A 25,513-nucleotide genomic window follows, 5' to 3' on the forward strand; every position below is an offset into this window, starting at 1 on the left:
GCTTATCTGATTCCAGATTGCAAACATTTTAGACAGCCATGCAGCAACCTTGCAGAGGAAAGCTGACCGAGAGGTTTTCTTCATGAACACTCAGAGCATTGTACAGCTGGTGCAGAGGTCTTTTTTTTTTTTTCTTTCTCCCCCCATTTGGTCAGATGCATATTGTGTAGTGGTGGTAGTAGCAGTAATATCTTTGAATTATGTTATCGTTGTAATTGTTGACACATCTGAATTTTTTTTCTGTTCAGATATCGGAGTGGAATCCGTGGCTACATGAAATCTGTGGTTCTCGATCTGTTGAAGCGCTACCTGCAGGTAGAGATGCAGTTTCAGCAAGGTAACATCAGCACCCCTTCAGGTTTTATGTCACCTCTTCTTTATTGCAATTGCAGCTCCGTTATGATGGAAATGCTTTTATTTATTTTTGGTCCTTAACAGCTCACTATGATAAGTGTGTCATCAACCTGAGAGAGAAGCACAAACCTGACATGAGTCCTGTCCTCGACTACATCTTCTCTCATGCTCAAGTATCCAAGAAGAACGTCCTGGTCACAATACTCATTGTAAGGCTCTCATCGTTTTTCACTGAAGCAAACCTGATAACCGTTCATCCTGCACAAAGTCACGTGGACGGACAGTGATGAAGGTTTGTCTTTAACTTTGTATAGGATCAGTTGTGTGGACGGGATCCCACTCTGGCAGATGAGCTCATGGCTATTTTGAATGAACTCACACAGCTTAGCAAGATGGAGAACTCAAAGGTAGCCTTGAGATCTAGACAGGTAAGAGAGCTTGCATTGAGTTTTGCTATTTATTTTTAATATAGTAAACCTTCTAGAGAGAGAGAAGCAAAAACTGTAGGAATGTCCAAATCAACATTCTGTCTCATTCTTAAAAAGAAGGTCTGCACTGACCAGCCCAGCAACACCAAAAGGCCTGAAAGACCACAAGAGACAAATAAATTGGATGGTGACAATTTTTTTCTGTGGTTAAGAAAATAATGTCTCAAAAAAACCCCTCAAGAACAACAAGGTGCAAACCGCTGGTTACACTCAGGAACACGAAGGCCAGATTGGAATTGGCCAGAAAAGATGCTGCACCTTTGTGGCAGAAAATTCTTTGAACAGATGAAACCAGAATGAACTTGTACCAGGAAAAATATGGAGGAGGATCCAAAGCATTATCTGTAAACATGGTGGAGACAAAGCTATGGCATGGGCATGTATGGCTTCCAGTAGAACTGGGTATCTAGTGTTTATTGATGATGTGACTGCTGATAGACACGGCAGGATGAATTCTGAAGTGTACAGGCCTGTACTCTCTGCAAACTGGTAATGATCCAAAGCGTACTGCAAACACAACCCAAGAGTTTGTCAAAGGCAAATAAATGGGATATTCTTCCGAAGAAGAAAAAAGTTTTGTTTTCCTTCCCCCCCCCAGAAATCTTTCATTGGCCAAGTCTGTCACCTGATCTCAACCCAACAAAGCAGCTTTTCAGTTATTAAGCTGAAGGTGTCTGTGGTGTAAGCCTGGCAGAGCATTTTAAGGGAGGAAGCAAAGCCTTTTGTGATGTTCATGAGTTCTAGACTTTCAGGCAGCCACTGACTTCTAAGGATTTTCATCCAAGGATTAAAAACAGTTCTTATATATAAAATTATGTTAGTTTGTCCAGTTATTTTGAGCCTCTGAAAATGTTGGACTGTGCATAAAAACTACTATAATTAGTAGTAAACCCATAGAATTAAAGATGAAAGTCGTCACTTCGATCGTGTCAAGGTTTTTGATTTGAAATCCACTGTGGTGATTGACAGCAGCAAAGCTACATGATTCTGTCTTTGTCCAACAAATTACAGATCTAACTGCATATGTTTTGTTGAAGTTTGACTAATCATGCATCTGCTTTAAAGTTATTTTATTTGACTATGTTGTTATAGTATTTGCAAATATCTCATAGGTCCTGATTGCTTCTCATTTACCATCATATGAACTGAGACACAACCAGGTGGAGTCCATCTTCCTGTCAGCCATTGATATGTATGGTCACCAGTTCTGTCCAGAGAATTTGAAGGTTGGCTTTGTGTTTTGTATTTAAAAAAACAAACAAAAAAACCGTCTTTGTTACATCACTTTAGAGCAGCACATTTATACCGTGAATGATAAATATATATTTTTATTTGCCACAGAAACTCATTCTCTCTGAAACCTCAATTTTTGACGTTTTGCCCAACTTCTTCTATCACTCCAATCAAGTTGTATGCATGGCTGCTTTGGAGGTATGGTTAGTGCATTCACACAGACACACATGTTCTGTCTTATGCGTTTTTATTAAATGGTTGTTCTGTCTTGACTTTCAGGTGTACGTCCGCAGAGGTTACATCGCCTATGAGCTAAACAGCATCCAGCATCACCAGCTGCAGGATGGAACATGCGCTGTAGACTTTCAGTTTATGTTGCCATCATCACATCCAAACAGGTGACACTTTTACGTCACACCGAGCCACAGACGAATCAAATGATATTCTCTAATTTCTGAGTCACGAATGAGTCACTACCACCTCCAAATTTGACCACATATTTCCTCTTTGTAGCATCCGAGGATGTAAGCTTTCTCTTTCTCTGTGGAGATCGTTCACTTGTATTGATGGGGATTCTTTAAAGAGACTCTTCATATGAAATCCAGGCCTTAAAAACATAATTTAGGTGTCCTCTGTACAATGGTGGCTTGATCGATTACCGGTAATCCAGAAAAGAAATGTTCACCTGTCCCCATGGGGTACAGGTGCAGTGCCACCCTGGTGCTGTGAAGTAACATATGGCTAACCCTGAATGCAGTTTTGCCATACTTGACTTTGATGTGAATGTGCTTAGTCTCTTTAAAATTGCTTCAGTCTAATCATATTACCAGACGTAGTAGACATACAGTTTGATCATGCACTGCTAATATTCACCTGTTAATCATCTTATTTCAGAGGGAGCAGCCCTACTCTGAACAGGTAGAGTAAAGCTCCTCCCAAACAACCAAACCACCGTATCCTCTGTTTGTCTCACAGCAATGCATGCTGGATGCATCATGTTGCTTTTTCCTTCTGCCCAGATACATTTGCTTAACTGATTTGTCCTTTTAAATTCACTTTTATGCTGAACTGGGCCATCTGATTTTTTTTTTTCTGCTTCTTTCAACATGTAAAGCATAGCTGGGCTTTTTAAGAGGCACATTTTCAGCTTCTTTTTCATGTTCCTCTTAAAAACCTCAGGCCTGAAATTACATTAGTTGTTACCTAATGGCCAGCCTGCATTCTCCAACCTTTAATTTGCAAATCTGAAACCCGATATAGTAACAGTTGCTCTGGATTACAACAGCTCATAATCCCTTTCAGCTCACTTCCTGGTGGGGAATCGGCTTTGAACTGAGCCGGACTTGAGTCATGCATCTACTGACATCACTTGGACTTTAGCTGATGACTTGACTTGGCGATCCTCCCTATACTCCGAGATAAAAATACATTACTTAGCTAATCAGCCAGACAGCAGATAATCGGGCCACGTAAGCAGAAGACAAAGGTGCATGCACATAGGCACATAATAAAATTCAGGCAGTAAAACATTTTGGTAATCAGAATTACAATGTCTATATTCCATAATTTAAATGACCGAGTATTGTGCAATAGTCTTGAGCCACCCCTTGTTTTGTCATATTTTGTTTCCAAGGAGCCAGACTTCATTTTATTGTGCTTTTTTTTTCCTTTTCCAAAGTGGTCTTGGTCAACAGTTATTCTGGCTTTCTGGAGGACTTTCAAAGTTTTTCTTTGAAATTGGTGGCTTTTTCACTTATTTTCAGTTCAATCCTAATATCTGATTATTTTCAAAGGTGATTGCCAAAGGAGCTATTAGCTGAAAACTTGGCATATCTTGCCATGCTATGCAGTGTGTCCTTAAAAAGAAAAGAGGAAACTGGAAAAAGAAGTTTCAAGCCTTAAAATAACAAACAAAAACCCTACAGCTGGTTAAGTCTTTGTCAGGAAAAAAAAAAAAAATCCACCCAAGACTGTCAAAGACTGCTGTAAAGGATACATTCTTAGGAAAGGGGAACAGGGAGAAAAGGCTGATGTTCACTAAATTACACGAGAACTGAACTGAATATCAGCAGCAACAGATCTTTTTTTTTTTTTTTTTTTTTTGAGTGATGGACCCATATTTGACATTTTTGCTTCAAATCATCATCAATGTGTACAGAGGAAGTCAGGAGAGAGGAACAGTGAGTGTACACAGCCCTCTGTGGGTGGAGGCGCAGTTGTGATTTAGGGCTATATTTCCATCAGTGGTGTTTGGAATCTTGTCAAAATAGTCCTACTTGCATGACAAGGATCCCAAACACACTGTCAGTGCAGTAAAAGCGGACCTGGATTAAAAAAAACCCACAGTGGAGCACTATCAGTAACGGATTGGCCTCCCAGGAACCCAGACCTCAACATAATTGAAGCAATGTGGGGTCATCTTCACAGAGAACAGAACAAAAGGTAGCCAACATCCAAAGAAGAGCTTTGAATGTCCTTTATGAAGCCTGGAGAACTATTCCTGTAGACTACATAAAGATATTAGAAGAAAGTTGCCTGAGAGAGTTCAGACAGTGTTGATGAATAAAGGTGGTCTCACCTTTACTTTCAAGCTTGTCAGAATTGTGCAGACTCAGTTTTTGCCTTATATACTGTTTTTCCACGTATGTTTGCACGTTTTAGCAAAATATGAAGAAATGAGTGGCAGTTTAAGACTTCATCACTGTACAAAATCTGATACTAACAGGTTCTGTCAGTTGTGTGTATATAACCTGTTACCCACCCTTACTGGACGACTGAGAACTTTATGCTTAGGACTTGTAACCTTAAAAAAATCCTTTAAGCTGCCTCTGCTATCACCTGTATGTAATTCCAATATGATCTGATGGTGGTGACACTCTATAATTTGTTTTTAAATAGACAAGACGAGTTATCCACTCTTGCTTTAATTGCTCTCTTTATGAATTTTTGGGCATCTTGTTCGTTGTCACCTCATTGTCCAGTGGTTTTGACTTATTTTTAAATGTGTGGTTGTTGTTTTTTTGGGGTTTTTTTTAGGGTTCCTGTGCCAGTCAGTGGATCAGGCCAATTTAAATTGAGAAGGCAGGGCAGTGAGCTCCTCCTGGATGGAGCCTTGTCTCCACCGTGCCAGCGAATGGGGGCCATGGTGGCTTTCCAGTGTTTTGATGACTTCAAAAGGTCTTTTTTATTTTATTTTTATTTTTTTTGGATTTGATGAATTATCTCAAAGTGAAATTAATCAAATGTTAATGTCTTTCTTTTGGTTTTGCAGGAATTTTGATGAAGTTCTTTCCAGTTTTGCCGAGCCACTTATGGAGAATACTCCTTTCTCTGAGTCCTGCTCCAGCTTCTACGATGAGGAGCACTTCAAGGTGAGCGGCTGTGACTGTATAAGGAGGACGGGGCTTAACAATAGACTGTTTTAATCTATATGTGCACGCTCTGATTTCTCTTTTATCTCCTGCAGAGTGCCAGGGAGAACCCAATCCACATCATTAATGTGTCCATAAAAACAGCAGACACAGAAGATGACGATGCCTTGGTCCGAGCCTTTACTGCCTTTGGACAGTCAAAGGTTACCAACCAAATCTAAAATAAAGCATTCTTCTTTTAAATAGCAGATCAGTTTTCCTTTTTTTTTTTTTTTTTTTTAATTTTTAGTGATTTTGACTTTTTATTTTATTTTTTTACAGAAAGCTATTCTCTTCGAGTATGGAATAAGGAGAATCACCTTTCTGATTGTACAGAAGGTAATTGTGTATCTTATGTGCAGTGCATCATGATCATAGATGGCTTTAATTTCATTCACATATCACTTTTCATAAAATCAAGATTGGGGGGGGTACTTACCTTGACTAAATCCTATTGTTTGTGTTTTTCCATTTTCATTTCATTTTCCATTTGGAAAGTCCTTGCAGGCTACTTTTTACTTTGAAAGGCTGCAGTCTAATTATTGTTTTAAATTTTCATTTAAACAGAGAGAATTCCCCAAGTTCTTCACATTCAGAGCTAGAGACGGGGTAAGTGTTTTTAAACAACCTGCATTTACAGAGCTGACATGTCATTTCTAAGGAAACGATGACTGAATCTGTGCTTCCCTTCAGTTTCAGGAAGATCGTATTTACCGGAATCTGGAGCCAGCTTTGGCCTTTCAGCTGGAGCTCAACCGAATGAGGAACTTTGACCTGACAGCTGTTCCCTGCGCCAACCACAAGATGCACCTCTACCTGGGAGCTGCTCGTGTTCAGGAGGGTGCTGAAGTTACGGACTACCGCTTCTTCATCCGAGCAATTATCCGCCACTCAGATCTCATTACAAAGGTAAGTAAACAGAACAAATTTTGACTTTTGTTTTATATGTCCAACAAGATGAGAAATGTGCTTGTAGCATGTGTTATTTTGCTGTTTGAAAAAGATTTTTGCACTCAAAGAACTTAAAGCCACTACATGTTTATTAATAACCAGGAAGCTTCATTTGAATACCTCCAAAATGAGGGAGAACGTCTGCTGTTGGAAGCCATGGATGAGTTGGAGGTGGCCTTCAGTAACACCAGTGTTCGCACAGACTGCAATCACATCTTCCTCAACTTCGTCCCCACTGTTATCATGGACCTATCTAAAGTCAGTGTTCTGCAATCTCTATTGCAGTATATCTTCACAATAAGTTATTAAGACAAAAATATGCATACAGTTCTCGAGATTATAGTATATTTTATTTTGGTGAATAAATTGTGCTATGACTTTTTTTTTTTAATATGCACTACATAATATTAGTGTTTTATCAGTCTTTCAGGTATGATTCTCTCTTTCATAAATGTTTTACTGCTTTTAATATTTTACTTCTTGTTTGTTACTAATATTTTGTTGTATCAGTAGTCCACATTCACAGATTCGATACCTAAACCGTGACCTGTAAAGCTTCACATGTAACATGCTTGCTTGTCCTGATCTTTGATTTATCAGATCGAGGAGTCTGTCCGCTCCATGGTGATGCGATATGGCAGTCGCCTTTGGAAGCTGCGCGTCCTTCAGGCAGAGCTGAAGATCAACATCCGCCTTACACCGACTGGGAATGCCATTCCCATCCGCCTGTTCCTTACTAATGAATCTGGCTATTATTTGGATATCAGCTTGTATAAAGAAGTCACTGACCAAAGTTCTGGACAGGTGAGGACAGAGTGTTTAGCTTTTTCTTTTTTTTCTTTTTTTTTTTTTTTTAAAACCACCAGGCGTTCATATTTTATTTTTCACGGTCATACAAATGTAAAAAATCAACTTGCCAATTTTCCCTTCTCAGATCATGTTTCAGTCATATGGGGATAAGCAGGGCCCCTTGCACGGGATGTTAATCAACACCCCCTATGTGACAAAAGACCTGTTGCAGGCCAAACGCTTCCAGGCTCAAACTCTGGGTACCACATATGTCTATGATTTCCCTGAGATGTTCAGACAGGTACTGTTAGCTCACTGATTTACTTATTTCAGTCTCTGATGTTCTGATGTTGTCTAAGCTCACTGCGAAACTCTTCTCGTAGGCGTTATTGAAGCTTTGGGGTCCAGGGGACAAATGCCCAAAGGATGTGCTGATGTGCACTGAGCTCGTCCTGGACCCTCAAGGCCGACTGGCGCAGATGAACCGCCTGCCTGGAGACAACGATGTAGGATTTATTTATTTATTTTTTTTTTTTTGGTTTGTTTGGTTTTAAAGATCGTTTTCGTCAAAGGATGTTTCTTTGGTGATGCTTTTACCGATTATAATGATTCTCCTCCAGGTGGGAATGGTTGCTTTCAGGATGAAAATGAAAACTCCGGAGTACCCAGAGGGCCGAGACATTATTGTCATCTGTAATGACATCACTCACATGATTGGCTCATTCGGCCCTCAAGAGGACGAGCTGTTCGTCAGAGCCTCGGAGCTGGCTCGCACAGAAGGCATCCCCCGAATTTACCTTGCAGCCAACAGTGGGGCGCGCATTGGCCTCGCTGAAGAAGTCAAACACATGTTCCACGTGGCCTGGATTGACCCCGCTGACCCCTACAAGGTCTCTACACGTGTTCACTTTGTGAAAGCAGATGAAATAACCACTGATTATTGCGGCTCTTATTTTACATTTATAGTGGGTTGTTGTTGTTTTTTTTCTTCTTGCAGGGTTTCAAATACCTTTATCTGACACCTCAGGACTACACCCGTATCAGCGCCACCAATTCTGTTCACTGTCAGCATGTAGAAGAAGGTGGAGAGTCCAGGTACGATCTGTGCTCAAAGGAAGTTGCAAAGTATTTGACATCCTTTACTTTTTGGATGCTTGTAAAGTATTTTACATATTCATTTCTTATGTTGTGGCTCCTTGTTGTTTTCTTGGACTTACATTTTAAGGTAAAGACGTTACAACATTACAGTTTTATTAAAGAAATATTCAACAAGCATAGAGAGACAAACGACAAGCAAGACAAATCACAAACTACAGTTTGTTAATAACAGGCAAGAGTGGGAATAAAAGGCTTGTTTATTGAAATCTAAAATATTTAACTGAAATCTAACTAATCTGAACTGATTTGAATGATAGAGATTTTTCACCTGTTTCAGGTACATCATCACTGACATTATTGGGAAGGACGATGGTCTTGGTGTTGAGAATCTGCGAGGCTCAGGCACTATTGCTGGAGAATCTTCTCGGGCCTATGAAGAGATCGTTACAATCAGTCTGGTGAGAACATGGATCTGATTTTAAGCAGCAGCATGCCAGAGTCCCTGAGATTTTCATGTAAGCCTGTTGGTGCTCTTGCAGGTGACATGTCGTGCTATTGGAATTGGAGCTTATCTGGTCCGTTTGGGGCAGCGAGTGATTCAAGTAGAGAACTCTCACATTATCCTGACGGGGTCAGGTGCTCTAAACAAGGTTAGTAAGTCTAATCAGTTTTTCGCTCATCCAGCTAAAGGACCAATGGGCTCATGCATGGTGTGCTGTCTGTCCATCTGTCCCCAAGAAGAAAAAAAAAAGTGTCAGTTCCTGTTTCTCTCCAGGTTTTGGGCAGAGAGGTGTATACTTCCAACAACCAGCTTGGCGGAGTTCAGATCATGTACAATAATGGAGTCACACACACCAGTGTGCCAGATGACTTTGAGGGTGTCTTTACTATCCTGCAGTGGCTCTCTTACATGCCAAAGGTTCTGCTGACTGAGTGAATTTCACACATTTTGTGGTCTAAATATAATCATACAATAACTCGGGCAGTCCTTCAGACCATCTCATATAGTTCTTCTGTCTTCACAGGACAAACACTCACCTGTGCCCATTATAGCAACTACAGATGCAGTGGACAGAGAGATAGAATTTACTCCCACTAAAGCACCGTATGATCCCCGCTGGATGCTAGCTGGCAGACCTCACCCGCGTAAGCTGCAAGATCTAAACTCTAAAACTTCTTTATGTCAGTAGTAGATGAAACTTTTTCCTTTTTTCATTTGTGTTGTTAGTGGTGAGAGGTGCCTGGCAGAGTGGATTCTTTGACCATGGCTCTTTCATGGAGATCCTGAGTTCTTGGGCTCAAACAGTGGTGGTTGGGAGAGCACGGTAAATCTGCGCACTTGAAACGTACTTTATATGTATGCTAAATTGCAACTAGACCTTAACCACAAATTGAATGAACACAGGTTAGGAGGAATCCCCCTCGGCGTCATCGCTGTTGAAACTCGCACGGTTGAGTTCACTGTGCCAGCAGATCCAGCCAACTTGGATTCAGAATCTAAAGTGAGTGAATGTCTCTTTGCATTTTTGCCGTATAATAAAGCCATCACTCTTATTTGAAGAGCATTTAAACTCCATATTCTGTGTGTTCATGTTAGGTCCTGCAGCAGGCGGGCCAGGTGTGGTTTCCAGATTCAGCTTTTAAGACGGCTCAGGCGATTTGTGACTTCAACCGTGAACGTCTGCCTCTCATAGTGTTTGCCAACTGGAGGGGCTTCTCTGGGGGGATGAAGGGTACACCATGAATATGCTAAACTCTGCAAACAGATAGCATGACATTTGCACAGTCTGATATTTTTTATTGTTTAGGCACTTTTAAATTAAAAGTATGGATCGCATAATGAAGTTATATTTACAGCAAAGCTTAACAGTTTAGAGAGAAGTGTCTCATACATGTGGTGCAGGACATATATGAGGACGGTGACACAGTGTTGAGGTGTGCACCTCGAAGGATAGATTGGTTTGGAGATGGTGACATTAACAAAAAGGCAGGAGGCCTAGCTGGAAAGATTCAGACTTTCATTGAGAGAGACCAAGATGGTGAAGATTAGAAATGAGAACATTACAGTGACAGCTCAGGTTGACTGATTTAGAGAGCAAGGCTGAGATGGTTTGGACATGTGCAGAGGAAGGATAGTGGATATACTGGGCAATATGTTAACTTTCTTTCATGTCTCATTATGATCTGATAAACCACAGCTGAAGCTCTGCACTTTTAATGCAGTATTCATTATTGCATTTCATTTAAAAAAAGAGCTGTGTAACTGCGAAAATATTTGCATTCTGGACTATCAAACGCTGTTGTGTTAATCAAGTCTTCCTTTCTCCAGACATGTATGACCAGATATTAAAGTTTGGGGCCTACATTGTTGATGCTCTGCGTGATTTCCGCCAACCAGTGCTGGTGTACATCCCACCACAGGCTGAACTGAGAGGGGGTTCCTGGGTGGTGATAGACCCTACTATCAACCCACTGTGTATGGAGCTCTATGCTGACAGAGAGAGCAGGTACATGAAGAAAAGTAACGCTTCAAATCTTAGAAATGGATATATTTTGAAGGTAATTTTGACGTTTATGCTTCTGGGTATGCTTTTTCTATTCAGAGGGGGCGTGTTGGAGGCTGAGGGTACAGTGGAGATCAAATACAGAAGGAAAGACCTCCTGAAAACCATGAAAAGGCTGGATTCGGTCTATGCTAGTCTGGCTGAGCAACTCGGTAAAGCCTCTTTCTGTCTCAAATCTAAATATTTGAACTTTTTTTTCCATTACAACGTTAAAGAGAGCTGACTCAGAGCTCTTCTGTTTAAAAGCTTCCCCAGACCTGTCTGACAAAGAGTGCAAAGAGTTGGAGGCAAAACTCAAAGCGAGGGAGGAGTTCCTGTTGCCCATCTACCACCAGGTGGCAGTGCAGTTTGTTGATCTCCATGACACCCCAGGCCGGATGCAAGAGAAGGGGGTCATTAATGTGAGTGTGCACTTCATGAACAATTTGGTATCGTGTGTGTGTGTGTGTGTGTGTGTGTGAGAGAGAGACCAGGAATTACAATGGAATCCAAGCTTTTCAAACTTATGCTACTGCTCCCTTTTGATCCTCTTAACAGGATATTTTGGACTGGAAGAATGCTCGCAGCTTCTTCTACTGGCGCCTACGTCGCCTCCTGTTGGAGCAGGTGGTAAAGAGTGAGATTCTACAAGCCAACAAGGATCTCAGCGACGGGCACATGCAGTCCATGCTGCGTCGCTGGTTTGTTGAAACCGAGGGAACAGTGAAGGTATGTGAGAACAGCAGTTGCTGCACAAAATTCAATTTGCTCTGTTTGTGGGTTGTTTTTTTTTTGTTTTTTTTTTTTTGAAAAATGCAGGTATTAGAGTAGGTTACTTTATTTACATTAACATTTTTGAATTGTCAAAGATTTTAAATCATCAAACTGAAATTATGAGACTTATTTACTGCTCATCCGAGTCATGCCTAGTAAAGTTTTTTTTGGCTGTGGATCACAGATCATGAGCAAGTCATTATATATTCCATGCATCACTGTTCATAGGTTTAAAGACATGTTCTCATGCTTTTTCAGGCTTACCTTTGGGATAATAATCAAGCAGTAGTTGAGTGGCTTGAGAGGCATTTGTCCCAAGAGGATGGCATCAGGTCAGCTGTTCGAGAGAACATCAAATACTTGAAAAGAGAAAACACTTTGAAACACATTTGCAGGTATGGAGACACACACAGAACATTCGTTTATTACATCTCAATAAATTCATAAAAGGAGCTGGACTGTGTACATAATTAAGTGTTTTGGTCAGAATGACTTATCACATTTGATCATGTTTGAGTAAAATTACCTGCAGAGTTGCATTATTTTTAAGGGAACCTGAATCAGTTCCCAGTATTTTTCCGGAAACTCTGTGAAAGCCTCGCTTACATTCTGGGTTTGGCAAAGTAATTTAATACCTGTGGAGTGATGGTGGTGATAGACGATCAAACCGACCTTCTTGATTATAATTGATGCCACTGAAAACAATATTTTCTCCAGCCACATGCAACTATAGTTTGGTACACTACTACATACATACATACTATATACACTACTATTACACATTAGTATTAGTCACACAGCCTGAACTCTCTTAGACAAGCTTTATTGTCATTTCTTGTAGTCATCAGTGTGAGAACATGTTTAAAAGACAACTTCCCCTTGTGTCTAGTCTGGTCCAGGCCAACCCTGACGTAGCCATGGACTGCATCATCCAAATGAGCCACATCATCACTCCGTCTCAGAGGGCCAAGCTGTCACATCTACTGGCGACTATGGACAGCACCAGCGATAGTTAACATATGATGCCTTATCGGGATGAACTAAAACAAAACTCGGTGAATCTTGCGTTTAAGATTACAGTTCAGGTATTTAAAAAAAAAATAGTGCACAAGGAGAGCGTGTCCTAAACTTTTGTTCTACTGAGTGCCTTCCCGTTTGAAAATGTTAGTTTTTCACATTGTTCATTTATGCACTCACTCACTCAGTCCAGGAACACAGTTTCCCAGCCCCCAGGCTATCACTGTGATGCACATTTCACTTTGCTGTATTTCTGCACAAGTTTAAGTGTTGAATTTGCCTTACTCGACTATTTCCAGTCTAATGAGCCTGAAGTTATTCAGACTTCATGAAATGGAAGACTTAATATGTCGGTGCTAGTTATCGTTGTTAAAGATATTACACCAGGAATGAGCTTTCACTTTTGAATGTAATCCGTCTAAAAATAAGCTTTAAACTGCCTGTTAGTAATTTGATAATTATTCAAATAAAACCAAAAGAAAACACCGTTAACCGTCAGTTCTGTCTTACTTGTACTTTGAGTCAATAAATAAAAGTTTGACTATTATTGCGATCAAGAATATTAAATATTAAAATAGCTTATTTTATCAAGCAGGTTATGATTTTACTCCTGACGTTTGACTTCAGTCCATCTAGTCTGTTTGTGGTATGTTTGGGTGGATTTGCACAGTATTATGAACGATGGTGTGACACTGTGTACTCAGCACCTCATTTGTAAAACTCAGGTTTTGTGAAAAATAGATGGTAATTGCCAAAAAGGTCATAAAAGCCTTACCTGTGATTAAAACACCAGAAACACAAGCCGTGACGTTTCATTTGAATGTATATAAACGATTTTTGCTATGACTGTATGACTTGTATTTTACCAAAGGCTGTACTTTAATAAATATCATTGATGTATTTAAATATGAAGAAGCTTCTTTTATTTACCCATTTGACTTTTATTATGATCAAGTTAGTGAACATAAGATGTACCAGACCTTCAGAAATGTTAATCCATGTGTAAAATGATAATGTGTGAACAGGAAGTGTTGGCAGACCTTCACATTTGGGAATGAAGTCAGAAAGCTTTTCTGTGGTGATAGCAATTTGAAACATTCAAATATATACAGCAAAAACATTGATAGAGTCATTACTTTCTCCAGCTGTCCTTTTTATAAATATAAATAAAACATCACAGCAAAAATGTCTAGCACAATACAACAGGCAAGAGTAAGGGAGCTACATTTATGGAAAGGCTTTAAAATGCAGTGTGAACAGTAGAAAAACTGGTGTGTACTAACACTCGTGTTCTCATACAGGCTTTCAGTCTTTGCTTGGCAAAACCAGATACTTGCAGTCTTGCTTTGTCTTTCTTACAGTCGTCTCTTTTTCACTTCTCAGTGAGTTTTTCTGCGGACTCCAGGTGGTTCTCCAGCTGTGATACTTTCAGTCGGACAGAAGAAACCAACATTTAGACTTTGATTTCAGGCCTCCTTTAAAAGTATCCAGACAGTGGAATCTATTAGAAACAGTTTGGCTGGTTCAGAGCAGGGCAATAGGCTTGCTGTTAGATGGTGCTCCCATGTACTGGGAAGACAGGGCATCTTGGGAAGCGTAGGAGGTGTAGAGCCCCGTCACCTGCACGTCTGACAGCGACAGGTTTGCGCCACTGGAGACGGGAGGGAGATTGGCTGTTCCCAAGTCACAGTCTGATAGTCGGAGAGGCGAGTTACTGAAGGTGCCTAAAGCATCCAGGTTAAAGCTGTCGTCCTTCATTTCTTCCCACAGATTACCTGAGCACATGGATGGAGAGGTTGGTGTAAGCATGTAATGACACCATAAACAAATACCAAGCCTTAATTTTAGAAGAAGTTGTTACCTTGCAGGGCAAAGTCCATGATGCTCGGGTCCAGAGCGTCCACCTCTGTGTGAGCGTCCCCTTGCATGTTGTAGAAATCATCAGGGGGTTTGCTGGGCTGTTGGGTGAGCGGACTGTGGGACAGGTCGGGGACTGTGTGGAGAGGGGGAGTCTGGGCTGGGGCAGGGGACATGGGGGCCAGTCGAGCCTGAGCCTGAAGCTGGGCCTGAAGCTGGTGGTGCTGGTGCATGGGTAAACATGGCAGGGACAGCGTGACTATAGGTTGAGGTTGCATTTGGGCTGGGACTGGCAGTGGGAGGGCATTTGGACAGCTGTTCAGCCGGGTCATGCCTGGCTCTAAAGGCTTTCGTCTGCAGTTCTCTGGACGATCTGTGATCAGCTTGTCCAGCTCATCTGTAAGGACAAAGACAGGCTGTCAGGTCAAGCAAAAGTGTGGCCTGGTCAGATTTGTGACAGACCTGTTGCCTCATTAACTGTTTGGTCTTTTATATTTAACAAAATACATTTCTGACCAGGGTTAGCCATGCTGCGCCGAATGGCTGGGAGGTCCTTGCGTTTCCACTTCTGCATCTCTTCTTCCATCTTGTCAATTTTGGCGGGGTTCAATGCCCATAAGCAGCCCTTACGGGATGAGCTGCTCGTCTTGTTCTCCACCTTTTCGAAGCATTTGTTTAAGGAGAGGTTGTGTCTGACTGAATTCTTCCATCCATCAGGTGCAGTCTGCAAGCAGAGGTAGAGCCGCTTCTTATTTACAGGCAAGTTCTAGTTTTAGCCTTATTTGATAACATTCAGAGTACTGTACCTTGAAATAAGGGAAGTGTTCCTTCATAAAGCTATAGATCTCACTGACTGGGAGGCTGCCAGTTTTGCTGTTCTTCAGAGCCATGGCAATCAAACAGCTGAGGGAGGGGACAAAAACACGTTTCCAAGCGAACTGAGGTAGAAATATGGACACTTGCACACTTTGCGATTCATAAGTCATAAATTTTGTGCCAACAGCTAAAAATGTTTAGTTGTGAATATTTTTATTTTAAGTAAGGTTTTGAGCACTGACCTGTAAGAGTAGATTGGCTTGGGGAAAGACTTCGGCTGCAGCTCCTGTTCTTGTGGAGCCAGGCGAGGTTGTGTGAATAGACTTTGGTTGTTGAATGAGACATTGCTATAGAGTCCACCAGTTGTACACTGAGAGAGAGAGGTGTGAATACTGAGGACCTGATGACCTTTTTTTAACCATAAAAACAAGTATTTTCATTAGTTTAACGTATAATACCTGCTGTCCAGTTTGGCTTAAAGAGTACACCTGCTGGGATGTGGGTTGGTAGACTGAGGTAGGGCACTGGTATCCTGGAGAAGGCAGCCCATTCATTGAGAACGGAGACATCTGGGAAATAAACATAGAAACAGGTCATTTTATATTAAAGTAAGCACTGTCTAACATAAAATACACTTTCTTACTGTCCCGTGAAAACTTACATTTCCACTGTGGGTGTTGATGATACTGATTCCCAGAGGGCTGTGCTGCATATTGCTCTGGAGGTGGAGCATGGAGCCCTGACTTGTGGTCATAGTCATGTTGTTCATCTGAGCTGTAATGACAAACAGATGTCAGAGTTCCCTGTTTTTCATGCAGATGTTGTGCTCATGAATTATTTGGAAGACATTTTCTGTAACCAGTGATGGTAAAATGAAGCTCAGTAGTATTTATACCATACACATGAAGCTCACATATCAAGATAAGTGTTCAGAAGCAAAGCTCGGATTTTTCTTTACACTGACATTATAAAAGGAAGTTGGTGAACTTTTCTCTGGTGGATGTTTTGTTTTTGTTTTTTGTTTTTTTTAAAAAGACCAAAGTTTTACATGAAGACCTCAGGCTACTTTAATCTGGACCCTGGTGTGGAGCTGATTGGATTTTATCCTTATATGGTAGAGAAGGAGGCTGGGCTTACAAGCACTGGGTTCTGTTTGTAGAAGCAGGCAAGGGGCAGCCAATAAGGAGAAACTGGACTTGATCTCTTGAAGAAGAGATCAAGTCTAAATCAGATATCAGCTGAAATATGAACCATGCAAAACTACTCGAGTCAGTTTCCAGAATATGAGCCTAACAGGGGGCTTTAAAACAGAATTTAGTGCTACATATGTCATTTATAGGCCTTTACAGAAAAAAACAATAACTTTACTTTGACATAGTGGCTGGTCTTGTTTAGTCAACAAGTTTATACAGGGCTGAGGAAAAACTGAGAGTTTAGACCTGATCACCATAGGTATCAAAACATTGTAATCTCTAAGATTAACTATTTCTGTGATTGTAGATTTATAGATGGGCAATCCCCAGTGGCACCAAAGCAACCTTGATCTTTTGAGGGGGTCCTCTATAACTTTTGCAAAGAAAACAACGAACCAGAAGAATCCAGTAGCCCTGATCTATCCAATCAGAGAGTTTTATCAGATTTTGAATGTTGCACTGTCCCCTCCCTGTCACCTTACCTGTCTGTTGCTCCAGCAAGCTGCCCTGGGAGGGCCCATTGCTGTGGCCTCTGCTATCAGCCATCTGCTGCAGCCGGGGCACATCCACAGAGGTGAGCCATGACAGAGACTGCAGGTCCCCAGGGAGGTCCTCCTCCCTCAGTTGGGAGGGGTCCGTGGTCAGAAGCCTTCAGGAGGGGAGGGAAGAGGGGGAGGTTTGCAGGGTTAACACGGCTGTCAGCCCAGACACACACAGACCACAAGTGGAATTTAAATCTAAACACTCGATGCAACATCCTGTCCTTCAGACAAAACCTCTATAATGAGTCTGAATGTGGGGTACATGTGGGGATGAAAGCTGCTCGGTGAGTGCGTATTAACCATTGAGGATTTACCATAAGAAGATTACCTACAAGTGTTATTTAACAGTGACAGTTTTAATCAACAAAGAGGGACTTAAATACGCTTTTCATTCACAGCAAATCATCTGTTTACATTATCGTGGATTTTTTGGTTTTGTTGTTTTGCTCGAGTGGCGCAATGATCTTTGTTTCCCTCTCGCCTTTTAATTCTGGATTCTTCTGCTATGCAAATTTACAAAACAAACAAACAAACAAACAAACAAAAAAAATCATTTCATACACATTACTTTTCATCAAAGAACAGTTTTCAGTCAATCATTTAATACATTTAAACTTAGAAACTGGATTAATTCAGGCTTTCTGTTTGCCCAGAGCACTACCAGTATCAATCAACTTTCAGTTATTGTGTCTTTTATTATGGCGAGCCCTGAAGAGAAGGAAAGAAAAGAGAGGAATCCTCTTGAATCCTCTCCAGTCTTCTCTGCACACACACTTACTGTGCAAGGGTTCAGTAATTGGGGTCGCTATGACAACACATGCTATTCAGTTACTTTGTGTGTCTGTGGACAGTGCAGGAACCCCCCGCCCCCCCGCCCCCCCCCAATCCCTCCATTGACACACACCAAATCTCCTAATAAAAAAAATCAACCCTGTGTCAGGTGACCACGGTCTCGCCTTAGCCATTGGCTGAATCATAAGTAAACAACGCAAGAGATCATTTCAAACATGGGACAGCAGCACATGTTGCCTGCAACAGTTGGCCTTGTCTATTGAAAAATGATCACCTATTGTGTCCTAAACGACAAATCTGCCCAGTGGCACGTGGCTCCATTGTCTTCTCCAGACCCTTCCTTGATTGTCTCTGTCATTTCTTTTCTTTACCCGCCCTTGCATTAATCTGTTGGAATGACAGCCCTCACATAAGAGGGACAAATAGGATGCCATCTGCTTCCCTGTCCCTTTCCAGCCTCTATCCCCACAGCCCCCCAACCCCCTCCATCACCCCCCAGCCCTTATCGGGGAAATCAACGGAGCCTCAGGCCAAAGGGGGGCTGCAAGTGTAGTTTGAGGTCAGGGTTCTATGTCGGCCATCTGAATGAGTGACATCATTACGGCCAAGAATCAGCAGCGCACGTTGTCAAACACCTTGCATCCACATCCACAAAGGTTGAAGCTAGTTAACCTTTCTTTGTCCCTTTTGTTTGTTTTTTTTTGTTGAAGGCTGAAAAACAAATCTTCAAGTACAATTTCAGAAGCAACAAAAGATGCATCAGCAATTTTGTAGGTTTTCCAGAGCTGGCCTATTACACTTTTGCTTGAAGAAAAAAAATTTCCTGCAATCATCCATCATCTGTGGAGAACAACTACTGATAAAAAACAAAGAATAGATGACACACTTAGGACAATCCCACTTCCCTTCTTTCCTCACTAGTCAAGCATAGAAAATGCTCGCTGATGCAAAACATGTTGAGCTGGTGTTTCCATCTATCATCCATGTCTTTGCAGAAATTCAACATCAACACTGTGCCTCCCCCCTCCTTTCCTTCCTCCCCCATCCCTCCTTTTCTAATTGGGAGCCACTTGTGCACACTGGTGACCCAGAGCGCCCCATCTCCCCCTGAGCTGGCAAACCAAGAGATTCAGGCTCTCCGTGCGCCGACAGCGGGAGTGTAAACAGAGCTGATGGTTTCTGACAGATCCATTCAGACTGAAAATCATTTATTCTTTGGGATTTTGTCCCTCTCTCCTTCTTCATGCAACCCCCCATGCACAAAAAGAGCTGTCCATCTACCATTAGATTAAACACAGTGGACTACAAAGTTTGCTGCACAACCATTTCAAAATCATAAAGTCAGAAAAATATGGATTTGATCTATTACTCTCGTAGTGTTTTATATAATAAGAAAAAACCCCCACATTATTTAAGGCTAAAATTTTGCAAACTCTTGTTCTAATATGGCTGAAAATGGTTTTGTCCTACCTGTAATCCTGTGGAGACGGATGATGTCCAGCATTCTCAGTTATTCCTGACATCCTGGAAGTTATTCCTCCTTCTATCATTTCCTGGGATATGTAGTATCTCTGCAGTAAAATACGCTAAACAAAAACAGCATGCACTTCAGTTTGTGATTTAGTGAATCTTCAATAAACAAGTGTCAATAAACAAGCTATACAGAAATAACATTTTTAATATAGATAATATTGCTTAAAATACAAGTAAATGAACATGAGCACGTGCAATTGTAGAAAATAGAAAGTTGCTCCATGTTTTGAAGGTTGATTAGAGGTTTGATAAGCAGCTAATATAATAATAAACGAAAGCATAAAATTAGCGTTGGTCACCTGCATGCATCTGAAGCTCAGTTTAGTGTTTCTCAGTGTTTCTTAGATTACAGAGTCAAAAATATGTAGATTAAGCTGTTTATATATTTTTTTAATTAAAAGAAAAAGCCCACTGTGCTTTTGTACCGTGTGCTTTACTAAGTGCACAGTACAAATGTTAGTTTCAGTCTAGATTTGAGTGGCTAATTATAAATCCAGCTATAGAAATTACAGTTACACACTAAAAATCGTTTACATGACAGCTGGCTTCACACAACTAACAACCCGACAAAGACTGTGTTGCTGAAAGAGAGAAATCAGGAAAACAATCACCTGTTTTTGGTTGATACTGAAGAATGTGAGAGCCGCTGCTGAGCCGCTGTACTGTATTGCACTTGATTCTCGAAAAACCGTTTTTAAATTTCCCTCTCTGGAGCTGTCCAGCGCTCTGACATGCGCAGTGGAGACCTCAGCGGCGCTCCCACTGGTGCAGGGGGCAGGATCCCATGAGTTTGACAGCTGTTGTTAATGCAGTGTCTCTCGTAAACCCTTGTAACATTCACACTTTCAGCAGCAAGTGCTTAAGTAGCAACGTGGAGAGTTTATTTTCTGTTTCTGTGGATTTTGTGCGCTCGTGGTGCGCTCCTTAATACATCCAGTAGTCAAACACACGTTTGTTGCGTCAAAAGTCAGGCCATACTCGATCCATACACCGCAGTCTTCTCATTGAATGATTATTGAACAGACGAGCCCCTGTGCACTTTTTTGTCCAGGGGTACACAGGTGCGCTAAGAGCGTCTCAGTAAAACAAAACACACAAGTTCAGGCCTGAAACCTGTTCAGTTAGTGTTTGAAAGTATTTTTGATTCCAGCTGAGCAAAATAAAACCAACTGAAAACAAAAAAATAAAAAAAATAAAAATGAAATCATCAACGATCCATTTTGCTCCACCTGTCCTCCTGCGAGGTCATTCCCAGTAACTCCTTCGTGCGGGTCTTAAGACGTTGTGAGTGGCTGCTTGTGGTGGTATCTGTGTATGTGAGTGTCAACTTTTTTTTTTTTTTTAAGGGATGTACTTGTAGATAATTTGCTTCCCGCTGCTGTGGCCGCGTCCCGCTCCCCTCGGCAGTGGGAAAAAGACCCGGGGAGGCGGGTAGGGAGGACAGGGGCTGCAGCAGGAGGCGGCAAACGCTTACACTTGTCTGGAGACCAAGTCTAAAAAAAAAAAAAAAAGCACAACCCCCAGCACACAAAAAAACTGCGGCATGCACAATTCTGTAATGGAATAATGGAAAATACAATTAATAAAAAAAACAAACACACAAACAAAAAAAGCTGAAAACTGTATAACTTTGCATATTATGAGAAAATATTTATGACTTTTTCTAACTTCTTAACTCTTTCTCTGTCAGGTATGGTTCTTTATACCAGGATCACATTTGAAACCAGGCTGAGATTAAACTTCTGCAGGAAATTAAAGGGGAATTCCTTAAAGTCTGCAGGGAGACAGCAGTAGGCCTATCAGCCCCATGGGACTCTACAGATGGTAAATCTGCCTGTCACAATAGGCACAATCAATGATTACATGCATGAACGTAACGGACAAAAACAAGACCGTCCTCACAGGGCAGACCTTGTAGGTCCTAAAGCCCGTGGGTTTATTATGTGGAACCAGGGGGACGTCCACAGAGCAAGGTGTGCTCAAACTGTGTGAATACTACCAGGTTAGTGTTGTTGGTGTGGTGATGCTTAAAAACTGACACTAGATTATAGTTTGACCTTTGGAATCAGCGTCCAAGAGCGCTGCCAGCAGCGGCTGTTGGATTATACAACACAAACACCTCATCACCTCTGGAAGTGTGACAGCCAGTTAATAATTTCAGTGTTTTCATTTCACCAAAAATGCCAAAGAATTTCTCGGACGTGAAGATTTTATGCTTTTGTTTAAGTTTGCTAAGCAAGCAGGGTTATGTCTTCACTATGGAGACACATTTTATGTTCGTTATATTATTAGTGTTTACGCAGCTCTGCAGAGCCTGGTGTTCAGGAAGTGATTTTCTGAGCTCTGCAGATAAAGCCTTGGCTGGTAACGTTAGTGGTTTCTAAACTGACATTAGGTTAACTTCATGTACACCCGCCCCCCCCTAAATCCACTTCTTATTCTTTAATCTAGTTCCACACACTGATCAGTCTTAGTAATGCAATTTATTTAACAACTTCACTCAGTATCTTTTTGTATCAGTAGTCTATAGTATATTAATACCCCGTTGTGCTGATAATTTACCGTTTAGCGTCCTGGCAGTATCCCCATCGTCCCATGCTATGGCAGTATTGCTTTTCAAGTTTGTGGTTCTACCATTTCAGGTGCAGAATTTCTTTTTTCATTTAAGGTTTTGACTTATTTCAGCTGTTCCTCAGCTGGTGTTGTATTTTTCTTGTGTTTTCTGTTTGCTGTATAAAAACAAGGCATTTTACTATTCCTCCCCATTCACCTGTGCATGCCTTTTAATGCTGATTTTAGTAAAATGTGGCTTTTTAGCTAATGGCAGTGACCTGTGGGCACCTGGGAGGCTGTGACCTGGCTCTGTGAGATACATACAGACACAGTGCTGCTAACTGCACAAGGACTCCCTGCAGCTCAGGGACTCAGAGTAAATGCTTTCCTCTCTCATGCCTGTTCAGGAGTAATGGGGAAACAATGGGATCACGGCCTGAAGGTTGGCCTTGTTTGTAACCAGTGTTTTTGTCTTGCATCAAGTGTTTACTCAAAACACACCAGCCTCTCTGAGAACGAGGTCAGCTCACCCCTCTAATCGCCTCCACAGGCAGAGACTGAGTGTCCCCCAGAAGAGCATGTTACCCAGAGTGACCCTCTGGCCATACAGAGGAAGCGGCTGTCAGCCACACTTAGCCAAAGAGCAACATCAGTGTCCTGCCAAACACTTTGTTTTCCCACTAAAACCTCCACCTAAATGGAGCAGGAGTGCCCAGGTTGCCAAGCTGTGAGTTGTCTTGTCAAAGATCATCAGTTAGAGATTAAAAAATAATAATTGTTTGTTTTTAAAGATGACCTTTGGGGACATTTTATGCCTTTGTTTGAGAACGCAGTGGAGAGAGGAAACAGGGCGAAGAGACAGGAGGAAATGATTCAGCCAATCAAGACTCACTGCTCAGAGGTTAATCTCCATGTGGTACTAGTACAGGCCTAACTTGACTATTGTGTTATTGTGCTTTTATACAAAACTTATATAAAATACACATATATAGCAAATGATGAGAAAATTGAGGGAATGTTCTTTACACATCATGCGCACTACACTCATACCTATACCCCCACAATCACCCCGTAACTATTAGCTTGGATAATATCCCTGTAATCGATTTTTTTTTATCTTTAACAGACACTTAATGCAGGGATGTCAAACTTAACTCCCAGGGGCCAGAAATGGCCCGACAAAGACTTCAATCTGGTGAAAAATGTGAAACTGTATGTATAACTGTATTTTCTGCTTTGGCTACATATAAAAAAAAACCCATCCCACACAGCCAATTATCCTACACTAGAATAAATAAGTACTAGATGAACAATGAAATGACAGAAAGGCTCTTGATTTTCCACTATAGAAATGTCATTTTTTACAATAGGTACACAATTAAAAAAGCATTTTTCTCTCAAGCAGATGATCATACCAGCTAATTATTGGATGATTTCTGTGTGATGTCAGTGCCTGAAGATGGAAGACACAAACTCTAATTAAGATTAAGGGTCTAGAACACACTCATTTAAGACAGTCTTTTAGAGTTTAAGGTATTCTACCTATTGTAGAATTAGTTTTTAAACCATGACAATGTATGGTTGCACTTTATACCATAGAACAATATATATGAAAGTATTAAAATTATGACCTATGAAAACATTGAAGTAAAAGTGACTAAACACTTTTTCGGCTTTGTGGACACTTTTTCTGATGTTTTTTTTTTTTTAAATACTCACTAATGATAGTTTAGTGAGTGAAGTATTTTCAATGCGAGATACTATGAGTTTTTGGTTAGACTCTATAATACGGCTTGTGGCTAAGGCTGTAATTCCACTATAATGAAATGGAGTTCAATGTATTTTATTTGAAATTATGACGTAATTATATTTACTTTCAAATAGTTAAAGGTAGGTACACTAAAATAAGGGGGTAACAAGTCAGGTTACAGGAAACAAAGACATAATTTTACTGTAAGTAAATTTAAATAGTGCGTAATTTCTCTGTTATTTAACACTAGAACACTATAGGCCATGTTATAGAGTGGCTTAACCTTAACATCCTCATATTATAAAGTGTTACCAAGTTTTTAATATCAACCATCTGTTTCTTTTGGCGTGAACAGAGGAAAGGTAAAGTTGCAGTGGTTTGACAGAGTAATGGTGAATACTGGTCAATCACAGATTCCCCTGCAGCTGAGATCACACCATCTTCTTCTCTTCTACTCAGCAGGTGACCTCTCTGGACAGACTGCTGAATCCCCCGCCCGAGTCCCGCTGTCCTCGAGGATCACCTTTTTTTATTGACCTCTAGTGACCTGTGTCACCCCCAAAGCCTCTGGTCTGAGTTGAGGTCAAGCCTTTTTCATTTCCTAAAGGGCTAAAGATTGAGCAAAAGCCCTCTTGTTTTTCATAGCTGATTGAGTGCAAAAGAGCTTCATTTCCAAAAGAGCTTTTATTTAGTTTTTATGTTGCACAGCCAGTACATGATGTAACCACTGTGGATAACAGTTAGACACCCATAAGTCAAGTTTTATGAATTGCAATCAGCCCTTGTGGTGACCTTTCTAAGTGGAAACATGTAATGTGTCAAGTGTAATGCAATTAGATATCTACAGGTGCATAAAAAACGAGGAAAGAATAAGAAGTCACAATTATAATAGATAGATAATAGAGAGTTATAATGATGCTATCTATTCTGCTTGGTTTTTAAGAGAGACAAAAAACAGTAATTTGAGAAAATGCAATGCAGGGTATGAAATAACCTCACTGACCCAGAATTTTGGGACTAAAGTAATGACGGGGCCCAGTGTTCGTTACGGTGCTCTGAAAAATTAGAATAATGGACTATGGAAGAATGAGGAATCCAAAGAAAAGGATGGGGGAAGAAAGAAGGTATTTGGGGAAAGAGGAATAGGAAGACAGAGAGAGAAAGAAAAAAGAGAGGAGAACAGTGAAATGGACAGAAAATAAGAAGAAGAAGAGGAGAGAGAGAGGGGGGCAGCAGTGGTGTTATCATCAGCTCTCATTCTCAGCATGGAATCTATAATGGGAAAATCAACCTCTCTGACTCCTGTGTAATTGGATTTGCCACATCTCGTGCTGAATCAGAGCCCAGTGGGTAGCACAAAGCTTGTTAAGATTGGACAAGCATTGCTGGGCTGAGGAAAGGTGGGGCGACGGCAGAGGTAACCTTGACAACTTTTCTGTGGTGGAGAGTGAATAATTCAATATGCTGAACACTCAACTGGTCACACATTACAGCCGACTGACTGAAAGCTTTCCAAACATTAATCAGTTCATAAATGTGGTGAAACCTGAGCTTTTATCACATTTAGGTCGTCGCAGCAGAGAAAATGGACACCTGTGTTTCCTTGGAAGGGGCATGTTTTTCCAACACTGGTTACTAGGTTACAGAGATAAACCCGGTATAATTCATACCTGCTCTGGCCACATATGCAACCACTACTTTAAGGCATGACAATTCTATTTCATTTACTTAGTATTCACAGTGAATTAGAATTTCCTTTAAGTGTGGCTATCCATTACTTTCTCCCTATCCACTGTCACCAGGTGATAATTGAAAAACTT

At 41.0% G+C, this 25,513-nt stretch overlaps 2 protein-coding genes across 4 annotated transcripts in view; one reads left to right on the top strand and one right to left on the bottom strand.

The window, feature by feature from the left end:
- Nucleotides 1-13,563, top strand: part of acacb (acetyl-CoA carboxylase beta) — a 28,490-nt gene extending 14,927 nt beyond the window's left edge. For 2 of the 3 annotated variants that reach the window (XM_085475342.1, XM_085475344.1), the window contains 33 exons: nt 17-117; nt 249-337; nt 439-563; nt 669-782; nt 1,955-2,068; nt 2,184-2,273; nt 2,355-2,473; nt 2,970-2,993; nt 5,112-5,252; nt 5,347-5,446; nt 5,542-5,649; nt 5,768-5,824; nt 6,053-6,094; nt 6,179-6,394; nt 6,539-6,694; nt 7,037-7,240; nt 7,371-7,526; nt 7,609-7,731; nt 7,846-8,115; nt 8,223-8,320; nt 8,661-8,781; nt 8,863-8,973; nt 9,099-9,242; nt 9,349-9,469; nt 9,552-9,648; nt 9,729-9,825; nt 9,921-10,056; nt 10,653-10,830; nt 10,927-11,039; nt 11,134-11,288; nt 11,425-11,595; nt 11,899-12,035; nt 12,530-13,563. In XM_085475342.1, the coding sequence (XP_085331468.1) occupies nt 17-117; nt 249-337; nt 439-563; nt 669-782; nt 1,955-2,068; nt 2,184-2,273; nt 2,355-2,473; nt 2,970-2,993; nt 5,112-5,252; nt 5,347-5,446; nt 5,542-5,649; nt 5,768-5,824; nt 6,053-6,094; nt 6,179-6,394; nt 6,539-6,694; nt 7,037-7,240; nt 7,371-7,526; nt 7,609-7,731; nt 7,846-8,115; nt 8,223-8,320; nt 8,661-8,781; nt 8,863-8,973; nt 9,099-9,242; nt 9,349-9,469; nt 9,552-9,648; nt 9,729-9,825; nt 9,921-10,056; nt 10,653-10,830; nt 10,927-11,039; nt 11,134-11,288; nt 11,425-11,595; nt 11,899-12,035; nt 12,530-12,656 (4,155 nt within the window). In that variant the 3' untranslated portion in view covers nt 12,657-13,563. The remainder of the gene's footprint in view (nt 1-16; nt 118-248; nt 338-438; nt 564-668; nt 783-1,954; nt 2,069-2,183; nt 2,274-2,354; nt 2,474-2,969; nt 2,994-5,111; nt 5,253-5,346; nt 5,447-5,541; nt 5,650-5,767; nt 5,825-6,052; nt 6,095-6,178; nt 6,395-6,538; nt 6,695-7,036; nt 7,241-7,370; nt 7,527-7,608; nt 7,732-7,845; nt 8,116-8,222; nt 8,321-8,660; nt 8,782-8,862; nt 8,974-9,098; nt 9,243-9,348; nt 9,470-9,551; nt 9,649-9,728; nt 9,826-9,920; nt 10,057-10,652; nt 10,831-10,926; nt 11,040-11,133; nt 11,289-11,424; nt 11,596-11,898; nt 12,036-12,529) is intronic. The other variant, XM_085475343.1, reaches the window with a different exon arrangement.
- A 5-nt stretch (nt 13,564-13,568) lies between these two features.
- Nucleotides 13,569-20,184, bottom strand: foxn4 (forkhead box N4). The gene is made up of 10 exons (XM_085475345.1): nt 20,002-20,184; nt 19,328-19,443; nt 17,006-17,172; nt 15,992-16,104; nt 15,789-15,899; nt 15,573-15,700; nt 15,321-15,417; nt 15,031-15,238; nt 14,519-14,911; nt 13,569-14,432 (listed from the first exon to the last, which is right to left on the bottom strand). The coding sequence occupies exons 2-10, from the start codon at nt 19,405-19,407 to the stop codon at nt 14,182-14,184; spliced, it is 1,548 nt and encodes a 515-aa protein (XP_085331471.1). The 5' UTR covers nt 19,408-19,443; nt 20,002-20,184; the 3' UTR covers nt 13,569-14,181.
- Nucleotides 20,185-25,513: the final 5,329 nt, after the last annotated feature.

Source organism: Copadichromis virginalis, linkage group LG12, assembly GCF_057382275.1.
Source record: "Copadichromis virginalis isolate Kocher_CV1m ecotype Utaka linkage group LG12, C_Virginalis_male_GT1.1, whole genome shotgun sequence".
Lineage (NCBI taxonomy): Eukaryota > Metazoa > Chordata > Actinopteri > Cichliformes > Cichlidae > Copadichromis > Copadichromis virginalis.

What these genes read in the sequence shown, in the direction of transcription:
- foxn4 (XM_085475345.1), bottom strand. Translation starts at nt 19,407, where the DNA reads ATGATAGAAGGAGGAATAACTTCCAGGATGTCAGGAATAACTGAGAAT. An exon ending in TAAGCCAAACTGGACAGCAG is followed by an intron (nt 15,701 to 15,788) that starts GTATTATACGTT and finishes TCTCTCTCTCAG; the next exon opens with TGTACAACTGGTGGACTCTA. An exon ending in GCGCAGCATGGCTAACCCTG is followed by an intron (nt 14,912 to 15,030) that starts GTCAGAAATGTA and finishes TTGTCCTTACAG; the next exon opens with ATGAGCTGGACAAGCTGATC.